General features: G+C 35.6%; 4 protein-coding genes and 1 long non-coding RNA gene across 6 annotated transcripts; 2 read left to right on the forward strand and 3 right to left on the reverse strand.

The window, feature by feature from the left end:
- Positions 1–2030: 2030 nt before the first annotated feature.
- LOC26528054 (gram-negative bacteria-binding protein 2) lies at positions 2031–7447 on the forward strand. Of its 2 annotated transcripts, none has more exons than XM_015163005.3 (4): positions 2031–2045; positions 6020–6643; positions 6715–7043; positions 7199–7447. In XM_015163005.3, the coding sequence occupies exons 2-4, from the start codon at positions 6616–6618 to the stop codon at positions 7403–7405; spliced, it is 564 nt and encodes a 187-aa protein (XP_015018491.2). In that variant the 5' UTR covers positions 2031–2045; positions 6020–6615; the 3' UTR covers positions 7406–7447. The 2 variants fall into 2 exon arrangements, with proteins under 2 accessions (XP_015018491.2, XP_043866261.1); XM_044010326.1 differs by lacking the exon at positions 2031–2045 and adding an exon at positions 5829–5948.
- LOC122757616 lies at positions 4158–5659 on the reverse strand. The gene is made up of 2 exons (XR_006357718.1): positions 5457–5659; positions 4158–4402 (listed from the first exon to the last, which is right to left on the reverse strand). It is a non-coding gene; the product is annotated as an uncharacterized LOC122757616 (long non-coding RNA).
- On the reverse strand, positions 7409–8296 carry LOC6583650 (SAGA-associated factor 11 homolog). Its single transcript, XM_002009279.4, has one exon. The coding sequence runs from the start codon at positions 8117–8119 to the stop codon at positions 7484–7486; it is 636 nt and encodes a 211-aa protein (XP_002009315.1). The 5' UTR covers positions 8120–8296; the 3' UTR covers positions 7409–7483.
- Positions 8297–10465: 2169 nt separating this feature from the next.
- LOC6583651 lies at positions 10466–11140 on the forward strand. The gene is made up of 2 exons (XM_002009280.4): positions 10466–10703; positions 10768–11140. The coding sequence occupies exons 1-2, from the start codon at positions 10603–10605 to the stop codon at positions 11057–11059; spliced, it is 393 nt and encodes a 130-aa protein (XP_002009316.1). The 5' UTR covers positions 10466–10602; the 3' UTR covers positions 11060–11140.
- LOC6583652 (charged multivesicular body protein 1b) lies at positions 11044–11985 on the reverse strand. Its single transcript, XM_002009281.4, has 2 exons — positions 11833–11985; positions 11044–11760 (listed from the first exon to the last, which is right to left on the reverse strand). The coding sequence occupies exons 1-2, from the start codon at positions 11852–11854 to the stop codon at positions 11171–11173; spliced, it is 612 nt and encodes a 203-aa protein (XP_002009317.1). The 5' UTR covers positions 11855–11985; the 3' UTR covers positions 11044–11170.
- Between the last annotated feature and the right edge of the window lie 360 nt (positions 11986–12345).

Raw genomic sequence — 12345 nt, forward strand, 5'->3', positions numbered from 1 at the left:
TCTACAGTATTAGAGCTAAACTTAACTACTAAATTGTTGATGGGGTGTGAATGAGTATTCCGCAGTCGGTAACGCCCGACTGCAACGTTCTTACTTATTATACCCTGAACCCATTTTCAATGGGAAATCAGGGTATAATGGTTTTGTTGAAATGTATGTAACAGGCAGAAGCCGGCGTGGCAGACCCCACAAAGTATATATATTCTTGATCAGGGTGACGAGCTGAGTTGATTTGGCCCTGTCCGTCTGTCTGTCCGTCTGTCCGTCTGTCCGTATGTATGAACGCGTCGATTTCAGAAGATATAAGAGCTAGAGACTTCAAATTTTTTTTTTAAATGTCCGTAATTACAGCGCGCATATCAAGTTTATCATTAAAAATCGATAAGTCATCTCGATCTTTTTTATCGATAAAAAACCTTATCGAAACCCAGTTATAAAATTATATCTTCTACACCTTTATTGCGAGAGTCTCCAAATTTTTAATGTATGCTTATATGCAATTTATACAATTTCGGTTTTTGTTAAAATTTACCCCCACCTCTAAATTCACCCCCTCACCCTCACTTTTGTAAAAAGCGTATTTCAAATACTAGAATCTTGTGCTTTGGCAATTACATGCATATTCATGTTATAATCATAATCTAAAAGTTTCATGAAGATCATACGTCCATAAAAAAAGTTATTAAACAATTAAGTTCTCATAGTAAGCGTGTATGTGTGTGTGTATGCGTTTGTGTATGTATGCGTGTGTGTGTGTCTGTCTGCGTGTGTGTGTATGTATGCCTGTGTGTGCGTACGTGCGTGTGTGTGTGTGTGTGTGCGTGTTTCTTGTGTAAGCTGAAAGTCGCGAACAAGTATTGAAATATCTATTGCTCCCAGGGTTCAGGGGATCTCGTAGTCGAGCAGTCTCGACTAGAGCTTTCTTACTTGTTTTTACTTATTTTTGTTTGCACGAATATCTTGGTTTTCTTTGAAAAGTTATAAAATTACTTCAAAAATATTATTAATAATTTTGAATTTTATTCGCGGTGCTTAAACAATTTTAAAACAAGTAAGAAAGCTATAGTCGATACTGTTCGACTACGAGATCCCCTGAACCCTTGGAGCAATAGCTATTTCAATAATTGTTCGCGTCTTTCAGCTTACACAAGAAAAACGCACACACGAACACACAGGCATACATACACACACATACACACCGGCATACATACACACACATACACATACACACACGCATACACACACAAACGCATACACACAAACGCATACACACACACATACACAAACACATACACACACAAGCATCCACGCATAAAAACGCATGGGCTGCAGTGTGCGCTTACTATGAGAACTTAATTGTTTAATAATTTTTTGTGGACATACGATCTTTATGAAACTTTCAGATTATGATTACAACATGGATATGCATGTATTTGCCAAAGCACAAGTCTCTAGTATTTTAAATACGCTTTTTACAAACATGTGGATGGGGGGTAAATTTTAACAAAAACCGAAATTGCATAAATTGCATATAAGCATACATTTAAAATTTGGAGACTCTAGCTATAAAGGTGTAGAAGATATAATTTTATAACTGGTTTTCGATAAGGGTTTTTATCGATAAAAAAAGATCGGGATGAGTTATCGATTTTTAATGATAAACTCAATATCCGCGCTGTAAATACGGACATTTAAAAACAAAATTAGAAGTCTCTAGCTCTTATATCTTAGAAATCGACACGTTCATATATACGGACGGACGGACGGTCAGACAGACGGACACGGCCAAATCGACTTAGCTCGTCGCCCTGATCAAGAATATATATACTTTTTATACATTTCAACAAAACCATCATACCTTGATTTCCCATTGAAAATGGGTTCAGGGTATAAAAATGTTTAAAACCTAAAACTAGTTTTAAGAAAACCCTTTTTAAATTACCGATGGAAACATCGATGGTATCGATGGTTTTTTTCATCGCTGCAAAATCCATCGAGTGGTGCTACCACCGATGGATTTCCAGCTCTACTGCGGATGTACATATGTGAGTGTGTGCATGTTCCCTATCTTGTGTAAGCAGAAATGAAATGAATATTTATTGAAATATCAGTTGCTCGAAGGGTTCAGGGGATCTCGTAGTTGAGCAGGCTCGACTAAAGCTTTCTTACTTATTTTCATAAAGAGCTTGATTTGATAAATACGCGTATGTACATAGATACGCACACACTAGCTTTCAACGGAATGCGTTGCATAAACACGAACATATTCGATGACCAACTTGGGATGCTTCCATGTTTTGGTAATATCTGATAGTTTATCCTCAAATGATATTGCTCCCCTGGACGGGTTAAAAAATTTCATATCTCCCAGATTAGAGCTGTGTTCTGTGGGGAAATTCAGCACACCTCCAGCAGTCAAACCCAGTACGATGTAATGCTGTAATGTAATGCTAGACTTGGTTATTACCTACCATATAGCAATTTAAAATTAATTTATCTCATTTTTATTTATCTCTTCCAAAATCGAGGGATGGTCAATTGTACCGTATTCTTTCCCATCCACTTTATATATAAGTCGATCCCGATGTCGTATCAATGTATAGTTATGAAAATGATGTCCATAATGTTCCCCCGTTTCGAGTTTATGGCTCCTTAAAAAATCATACATTTCGGTCTGATTTCTTAAGACGCTACCATAAAGAGTATTTCCTCCCAATGCGTTGCCGGAGCCATCGAATAGCTGAAGATTGCCTCGCGCATATGCGATGCGAATGTGCAGATCAGAAATATAAAACGATTCGAACTCGACGTTGCTTGGATACATATATTATAATATTAATGTATTTATATATTAACAAGTAAGAAAGCTCTAGTCGAGACTGCCCGACTACGAGATCCCCTGAACCCTTCGCGCAACTGATATTTCAATAATTTTTCGCACATGAACGCACACAGAGTCATACGCACGCACGCATGAAAGAATATATGTATATATATACTTTGTGAGGTCTGCCACGCCTCCTTCTGCCTGTTACATACATTTCAACAAAACCATTATTCCCTGATTTTCCATTGAAAATGGGTTCAGGGTATAATAAAGAAACAGTACATGCATACACACACGCACACATAGGCATAAGTACGCACGCATAAACAAGCATTGGCTGCAGTGTGGGCTTACTACGGAAACATAATTGTTTAATAACTTTCTTTATGAAACTTTTAGATTATGAAATTTGGGAGTAAGATTCTAGCTCTAAAGGTGTAAGCCTGATATTCGCACTATATAGACGGACAATTTACAAATTCAAGTCACTAGCCCTTATATCTTCTGAGATCGACGCGTTCAAACATATGGACAGACAGACGGGCAGGGCTCGACTCAGCTTTTCGCCCTGATCAAGAATATATATTCTTTGATATACCTTGATTTTCTATTTGGAATGGGTTCAGGGTATAACAAGTATGAAGGTTCTAGTAGAGACTCGTCGACTATGAGATACCCTGAACACTAAAGCTTATATTCTAATCATTCTGCACTTATGAGTACGTTAGCATCGACTGCGCTTGGGCAGCATTATAGTATAGTATTATGAGAATTTATTGGTTGAATAATCTCACTTGTAGTACGACTATCTTTATGAAACTTACGGAGCGTGATCATATGGTTAACTAGCTTTTAGTAAAATACAAAATAAAAATTCACAAATATAGATAAGAATTTAAATATAGTTACAGGGAAAAAGCCAATCTCCGACCGGAAATTTAGCACGTATCTCGATCTTTCCATATTTAAATAAGATTGCTTTCTTAGTTGTTATTGCTGCAGTGTGCACAGGCGGCAGAATCGTATTAGTGCCCCATGTATAAGGTCCAAGGATAATTAAATACTTCTTCTTTTTTCTTTTTTTCCGGCAAAGTTGCATATAATATAATGTGTTATTTTCTAGATAGCAGTTTGTTTTATTTTGCCGCGAATTCCACATGGTTCGTATATACCCGTGAGTACTGAACATGAGTCCAATTTTTTGACAACTTGTAATCACTGAAAGTTTCCTGAAAAATGAGTTGGCCACTGCACACCGGCTGTGATTCATCTGAGTCAGATTCCGCCAGAAAAAAATTTAGCTTATCATCGTATCACATGTGTTCATTTCATTGAAATCTATAATGTGGTTTTGGCCATGACCATTGGCATCAATTTTAAAATTATTACTTGCTGCTAAGACTGCGTCTTCTGTTTCAATTATTCTAAGCATCCGCAACGTATCAATTTCGTTTGAGTACTGATTGCCTTTTAGTATAATGCTTAACGTTTCACTGTTCTTGAAGTAGTAGTATTCCGGATTACATTCATTCCCCATTTTAGTTGAAATAAACATTGATTTGACATCTGGATCATCTGCGAAAAAAAATGTATCAAATATTATTGAAATATTATCAAATATTATTTATCAAATATTATCACCGAAATAACAAGTAAGAACTTTGCAGTCGGGCGTTACCGACTGTGAAATACTCATTAACATCCCATCAGCAATTTAGTAGCTAAGTTTAGCTTTAATATTGTAGAAAATGCCGTTTTTCCCGATTTGCCACGCCACTACTGAGCGTAGACACCTCTTTTTCGGTCAGTTCATAGAACTAGCTAACGGTAACCTAACTGCAAAACTTGGATGCTAACGCTCTAAAAATGTGAGAATAGCAGGATATTTTTCGATATACCACGCTTCTAAAAAAGCGTAACAATTATTTTATTTTGTTCATCGATAGAGGAGGTTACTAGTAACTTAACTATCCAAATTTGAAGCTTCTATCTTCAATAGGAGACAAAAACTTTTGTAGTTTGCCACGCCTCCTGTGGGCGGACATATTCCGCCTTAGCTCTTTGGTCTTGGGTGGTCTGCCCGAGTATATATATCACATTTCAGGTCTCTAGCATCAATACTGCCCAAAAAAATAGAATTTGAAAAATCCCTATATCTTGAGGTCCGACTTGCCACGCCCCTAGTGTGCGTAAACATCTAATTTAATCTTTATGGAATCAGAACATTAGCTCACGTGCCAAATTTTAACGTTCTAGCTTTAAAACTCTAGGAGATACAATTTTATCCGATTTTTCACACCCTCAATGGGCGTAGATATATCCGCCATAGCTCATGATCTTAGGTGGTCGACGCGGATCTAAATTTCAGCTTTCTAGCTCTTCAGCTAATATGATTTCTGACATATTGGAAAATGCATTTTTCGATTTGCCACGCCCCTAGTGGGCGGATTGGAAAAATTCTAACACTTTATAGTTGGAGATATACCCTAGTATATATTTCAAGTCTCTATCTTCAATAGCGCCGAATTAAACTACGTACGTTCATACTGACATCATACGGCAAGACGGACATTGCACAAAACCAATATACTCATTTCACTTTAGTGAATGAGAATAAAAATTTACATACCGGACAAAGAGACCGTAACGTGTGCTCCTTTTATTTCAACATTTACACCTTGTTTATGTACAGCAGTAGTGCTAAGTCAACTGATAATGAAACCGTTAAAAAAAGAGATAATATTTCAAATTCATTTCAAAAGGCCTTTGACTTAGGTCTTTTTAAATATAAATTTAAATATATTGTTGACGCCGAAAAGCAGTGAATGACGTTCAAGTCGACGCGACAAGTGCTTTGATTTCACTAGATCAAAGACTGTTTTTACTGCTGATTAAATATACAGATTTTGTACATTAAAATCGTCTGTTCCGCTGTAACAGTCGACTCTCTGTGGTCCATGCCATACGATGTGCTGTTAAATTAAAGTCGAAAGATTAAAAAGAAAACAACAACCAATCATACGATAACACATCTTTTGTTAATGATAATCATATATTATAAAATGAAAATTAAATATGTGATGTTCATTTCTTGCTTGCTTAATAACGATTAAAGTACCAAGTAGTGTATTATATACATATTATATGTGTTCTTTAATATTGTACAAATTTATAATTGTCACTTCTTTCCAGGTGACCGTAAAGTGAACAATTGCTTTTTTTCTATAGACATCGGGGAAGAGTGTATCTCGGATTACTTCTTTGTCCGCAGCCAAGATAAAAATGGAGCATTTGACTTAATGGTAGATGTAAAAAAAACACTTCTTACAGATGATCCGCTCCGAATTATTGCTATTTTTGAAACTGATAACGAAGTAACAACTAAGACTTACGATTTAGTCATTGATAGCCATGGAAATGGAAAATATATAAATGATCCAATTTTCGAAGAAGATTTTGATCAGACTTTTTCCCAGTGGACACATGAGATAAGACCTCGGATTTATGATCCTGAAAATGATCGTGAATTCGTGGCTTTTTAAAATAATACAAATACTAATTACATAAAAGATGGATATTTGCACATTGTAGCAAAGTGGGTTAATTACACGAACAATTTCCCATTTGCTGTAGATGGGTGCACATCCAGAAAAGTTAATCCATCTCGGGTAAACGATTGTGGGCCACAAAATCCACCTAAATATAAGTTACCCCCTGTGCACTCCGCAAAACTGCATACTTTTGGAAAGTTTAAATTCAAATATGGTAGAGTAGAAATACGGGCAAGGATGCCGATAGGCGATTGGTTATATCCATGTGAGTATGACTAATGGTGTGATCTATAGATAAACTCGAATGGATCAACATTTCTTAATCAATTTTCTTAGATTTGATACTGCAACCGATAAAATACCGTAGTGAAGAAAATTTTGTCAATCAATTACGTATTGCATATACTCGCAGCAATGCACTATTGCAAAATAGGAACTCAATTCCTATTAGTAGAGATCGACTCTTTGGAAGCGCTGTTCTTTGGAAATCAGGAAAATTCTCGGAATATGTTCATTTCAAGAAATACCAAACACCCAATGAACTAAGCCATGATTTTCACAATTACACTTTAAATTGGCACAAAGATCGCATAACATACAAGGTGGATAATATTACTTATGGCACGATTACAAATGCAACTGTTCTTAACGCGTTCAATTCAGAGGTAAGTAAATATTATGTCTGGAAAGTATTGAAAAAGAACCAATATATACTGAAATTACTTTGTATTAGCTAAAAAAGTTGTTATTTTCTATTAGAAAATTACCTGATTATTATTTTTTACATTAATTTTAATCAACTTTATTTTTTTATTTTTAGTGTTATATTGTATTGGGTCTGTCTGCAGCCGGAAATGTTAATTTCCCAGATTATACTGTTATGTCTAACCATAAACGGTTTTTAAATAACGATCCTATGGGGCCACATAAATTTGAAAGCTTTAATACAACTAAAGAAACGTGGACACAACCCAATCTTCTGATAGACTACGTTTACGTTTACAAAACTCACGGAACTGAAGAATAAGTGTCATGTTTCTCAAAATGTATTGATTTATATTCAATGGAGATAATAACAAGGGACAATAAATTCAGAGACGCCATGCTAAAAAATTTTCCCATTATTCTTTTTGGATCCGTTGTTTCGAGAGTTTTGTGTCGACTTCTTTTTACGCTTATCTGACGACCAGTCCACATCATCTTCGTCATCGGTACCGCCTGTATTGCCACCTGACTGAATGTATGTTGAAGTTGAGGAAGAGCTGGCACTAGCGCCCTCTTTAGTTGCCAACCGCCGACTAGCAATACGGGAAGAAATGCGTCCCATGCCCATGCATTTCTCCAAGTGTGGTGCAAATCGAGCCGCCGCTACTAATCTGTCACAATGTGGACAGGTACAGTCCATTGGTTTTTTTGCAGTTGATATGCCGAATATATCTAGATTTGGCATCTCACAAATCCTGTAAGCAGATTCTGCATTTTCTTCCCCGACTCCGTCGAGAGCCGTCAGATTGCCTGTCTTCCGTAAATGATGAATTTCTATAAAAATTCCTGCTACTACATCATCCAGAAGACCCTGAAATAAGTAGTTTGCAGCATCCTCTAATCCCTTTGGTTCCTTGATAAGTTCTCGAAAATTTAATGTTATGGCTGAGGCTGTCAAGTGACCCTGAGTTGTTGCCATTTGAGATGCACCTCCAGATGAACTCAGATGCGTGTGGGTCGCATTTGAAGCGGACATATTATGTTTAAGCAATTACGTTGGATATTTTATTTGGTAATTCTTTTGCCATATACTACATTATCGAGTGTGTTTGTAATGTTAACTTTTTGTAGGTTACAAAATGTCTTATTAAAAGAAGCAAGCGGTTTGGACAGGAATTAGGGATACAAAAATCGACTCAATGTTAGATGAGTAAATTAATTGATTTAATACTATCGATATGACAGTGAGATGACTAATCGATATATAAAAAAAATATGTTAGCTTTTATTTATTAAAGTAACACCACTAGCAAGAGAACACATAGACAGTGATGTCATTTCCGCTTTTTTGCCGTCAGATTTGGCTTTTTTAAAGGTGCGATCGCGGGAAAAATTTGAAAACAGCGGGCAGCGGGAATTCCAGTTTTTTTTAGCAAATTCAAACCGCTTTTTTTCAAAGTAAATTTTTTCTAAATTTTTACAGCTGTTTTAACGATTTATATGTTAATAATATATTTTACGTAAAGTATCGATATTTACTTTAATCGACTAACCTTCTCTTAAAAATTCATACCGATATTGGCGCGTTATCTTCTCTAACATTGTGAAATTCGTTTGCGTAGTAAATCATGCCGAAGGATGTTTATAAGCAAAAAGTGCGAGATGTGTGGCTGCGGGCCACAGAACTCAAGGATTGGCTGAGGAAGGACCCCACAGACGCTACACGGGCGTATTGCAGTTATTGCAATTGCACAATAACTGCCAAATTAAGTGACTTGCAAGCGCATGTGGCTACAAAAAAGCACGCAGGCTCAATGGAGGGCTATGTGCAAAAAAACAAATTATCTTTTGTTCAATTGCCCACAAAGACAATTGAGCAGGAGGCAGCGCTTTGTCTATTTGACAAGGATATGATTTATGATGTTTAATAAAAATACCTATAGTTTGGTATTCATATACATATGTAATTAGAATCAGCTTTTTTGTTAGCCTTTTTCCCTTGAATCCAGCTTTTTTCAGCTTTTTTTTTTGCTTGATCCAGCTTTTTTTGCTCAGAAAAAAATGACATCACTGCACATAGGCTAGACATGTAGCACTATTAAAAGACACAATCGTGGACATTAGGGCTTCAAAACCATCGATAGAGGTTACCCTCGATAGATTTATCCATCGATGGAATGAACCATTGATACTATCGATAGTTCCATCGAAGATTTTAAGTTCTTACAAATAAATAAATTTTCAATAATTTCGATCATACATCCAGCATAAAATGATTCGTGCAATTTTGTATAATTTTGTGATGGCAAAAAAATCATTGTTCGATTATTTAATCATATGATTTATTTTAGGTGCTTTAAAGATTAATTGCAATTAATCGCGGAAAAATGGAAAAATCGATTAATCAAATGATTTTTTTAAATGCGCTTAATTTATTTTGTATAAACTCCTTTTAGAAGCAACAATATCAACAAGAACAGTAAAGAATATAAATGTTTATTTATTTAAAATAAAATTAAGAAATAGTAGTTGCGAAAGGTGCTCTGTTGTTAACCTGTTCCTTTTTTCGGTTAATGTGGCATCCGCCTTGGAAAAAAGACGTTCCGCTGGTACCGAAGTGCCTATTAAGAAACAATACCGACAAAAAAAAATCTCCACACTTTACTAATTGTTGGTGCCATAATTACGCTTCGCTTTCCAACTTTTGCGCGCCAATGTTGCTTATAGCGATGCGATTTTTTGAGCAAATCATCGATTGTCTCGATTATTGAAAACCCATTTTGCGATACAATTAAATCGTGAATTGAAAGAAAACAATCGATTATTGTGTATCAAATGATTAATCGTGCCATCACTATGCATAGTAATCGGATATTTATGTGATGGTTGTATATCTAATAAAATATATATTGTATTACATATGGGCAAAAATGTAGTAGTACTAGCAGCAGCAGTGGAAGACTTAGAATTATCAAAGTACGCCACAGTAGAACGCGAAGCAGAAGCGCCATCTTAAATGTATATAATATAATAAAAAACACACTTGCACTTTAAACATCAGTTTCATGCTTAATTGTTGGCTTTAAAAATTTATCCATACATTCTTTTTACGGAGACACCAAATATCATTGATAGCTATAAAATCTAATCACAATATAATAATATAAACTTAATGTATATATATATATGTTATGTTATATATGTATATTCCGGAAAGTGCTTACATGCGTCTCTTCGCGCCACCTAATAGTAAATTTTCGATGGATAAAAAAACCATCGATATATCATGAGAGCCCACATCCATCGATGGATTTGCAGCCCTAGTGGACATGTAGTACAATTTTTTTCAACGACGCAATTTTTTTCAAGAGACCAGACAGCTTCGTATTTGCTCGGCTCGGTCTTTTGAGGTTAGTGGTGCTACTATTTATTGTAAGATATCGATTATTTTGCAACCCTTCCTGATTTCTGCTAAACAACTGCATTGCATATACATTTTCCATATCACGTATAAATGAAATGACACTTAATAAAAAATATGAGACTTACAAAAATTTAACAGAGAAAATATACACTAAATGTCTGCAAATACAAACAGAAAATGAACGCAGCATTATGAGGTAAGAATAACCACCGACTCATTTTATTACTTTAAAATTTGAAATTCGACTTTAAAAATTACAGAGTAAATGAAATAAAAAAATTACTACGCCGAAGAACATACGATGTGATGTTATTAAAAAATAAACTGGACAAACATGGTGATAATTGGCGTTCGATACCAATGATGGTACCACAACCGAAGGGAAAGCCTGAACAAAAACGTCGTGGACCAAAACCTAAAAGTAAACACGTAGTTTCAAATGCAGCAGCCGAAGTCAAAGATCCTACACCTCGTAAGCCCAGAAAACAGCGTATGAAACCCCAATCAAATAATCTTCAAATACGGACACAACTATCTATAGCTACAGCTTAAAATTCCTTCGAATTGCGTTTCTGCTATATAAATTACAATAATTTGGAGTACTTATATAAATAAAAACAAATTTAAAGACTACATTGATTTGAAAGTGATTGAAATCCCAAACTACTCAGCTTGTCGTAAACGCGCAAGGCGCTGTGTTAACTCATCCTGCTCTTGTGAGATTTGCGTAGAGGCACCAATGGTAGAACTTTGCACACCGCTCGGCAGCTCCATATTAAGTTCAAGACCTGCTTCGTCGGCGACCTGTTGCAATAAATTATCAACATCTCCTTGAGGCACCGACGTAGTCACAGTATCGGACATAGTTCCCTCCATTACTGAGCTTTGTACATCCAAGTCTTCAAATTGTGATTCGAATTTTTCCATAAGCGACGAAATTTTTTCTAGATTCATGCCTTTCATGGCAGCATCCATGGCTTTAACTACGCCAGCCATTGAGCTAGTAACTTTGCGTGTTGTTAACGCTGATTGCACGCGACTGGCAACAGCATCTACGCGAGCGCTCATCCTCAGGTAATTTACGGCCTGATTCTTTTGTCGTATGGCATTTTCAGCATGAATGCGAGCCACATCCATATTACCCTTTTGTATAGCTTTTTTAGCTTTTGCTTTTTCTAGTTTTTCCTCTTTTTCGCATTTTTTCGAATTGCGCTCTAGATCTTTCACAGCGAACTTCAAATTGAAAAGATGTTCTATAGAATTAATGGGTGTGGATTATTATTTAGGATTAAATTGAGTCTATATTAAATGAGTACTATACTTACTTTCCATTGCAGATGTCGACATGTCGTTACCCAGTTTGATGCCTTTATTGCTGACGCTGCTAAAAATATTTTGTCTAATAATTTTTGTTGACTCAGATATCTTTTTATATTTCAGTCGATTGTACTGACTTAATGAATCACTTGTTAGTCCGACAGCTGCAGTTGCAACATATATCGATATTGCGCCACAGTGAGATTATTTAATATCGATTTCAAGTATTTATCGAATATATTTTTTTATAAATAATTAATAGTTCCAATCCAATTTGTATAAAAATCCAAATGCGGTAAGCTAGGTTTCAGAAATCCTATACACCTATGTACATATTTTAATTCTGAAATTATTTTAAGTGTTGCATAACAGCACTGACCAGAGAACACATAGACTAGACATTAGGGCTGCAAAACCATCTATAGATGTTCCCCTCGATAGATTTATCCATCGATGGAATGAACAATCGATAGTTCCATCGAAAATTTGAAGTTCTTAGAAATGAACAAATTTTCAATAAT

The sequence above is a fragment of the Drosophila mojavensis genome, unplaced genomic scaffold, assembly GCF_018153725.1.
Source record: "Drosophila mojavensis isolate 15081-1352.22 unplaced genomic scaffold, ASM1815372v1 contig_74, whole genome shotgun sequence".
Classification (NCBI taxonomy): domain Eukaryota; kingdom Metazoa; phylum Arthropoda; class Insecta; order Diptera; family Drosophilidae; genus Drosophila; species Drosophila mojavensis.

Bases quoted from the DNA above. Each gene is read 5' to 3' on its own strand.
- LOC26528054 (XM_015163005.3), top strand. From the start codon at position 6,616: ATGCCGATAGGCGATTGGTTATATCCAT. The intron at 6,644-6,714 runs GTGAGTATGACT...CAATTTTCTTAG, and splicing joins AGGCGATTGGTTATATCCAT to ATTTGATACTGCAACCGATA. The intron at 7,044-7,198 runs GTAAGTAAATAT...TTTTATTTTTAG, and splicing joins TTAACGCGTTCAATTCAGAG to TGTTATATTGTATTGGGTCT.
- LOC6583650 (XM_002009279.4), bottom strand. From the start codon at position 8,119: ATGTCCGCTTCAAATGCGACCCACACGCATCTGAGTTCATCTGGAGGT.
- LOC6583651 (XM_002009280.4), top strand. From the start codon at position 10,603: ATGACACTTAATAAAAAATATGAGACTTACAAAAATTTAACAGAGAAA. The intron at 10,704-10,767 runs GTAAGAATAACC...TAAAAATTACAG, and splicing joins AATGAACGCAGCATTATGAG to AGTAAATGAAATAAAAAAAT.
- LOC6583652 (XM_002009281.4), bottom strand. From the start codon at position 11,854: ATGTCGACATCTGCAATGGAAA. The intron at 11,761-11,832 runs GTAAGTATAGTA...TTAATTCTATAG, and splicing joins GTCGACATCTGCAATGGAAA to AACATCTTTTCAATTTGAAG.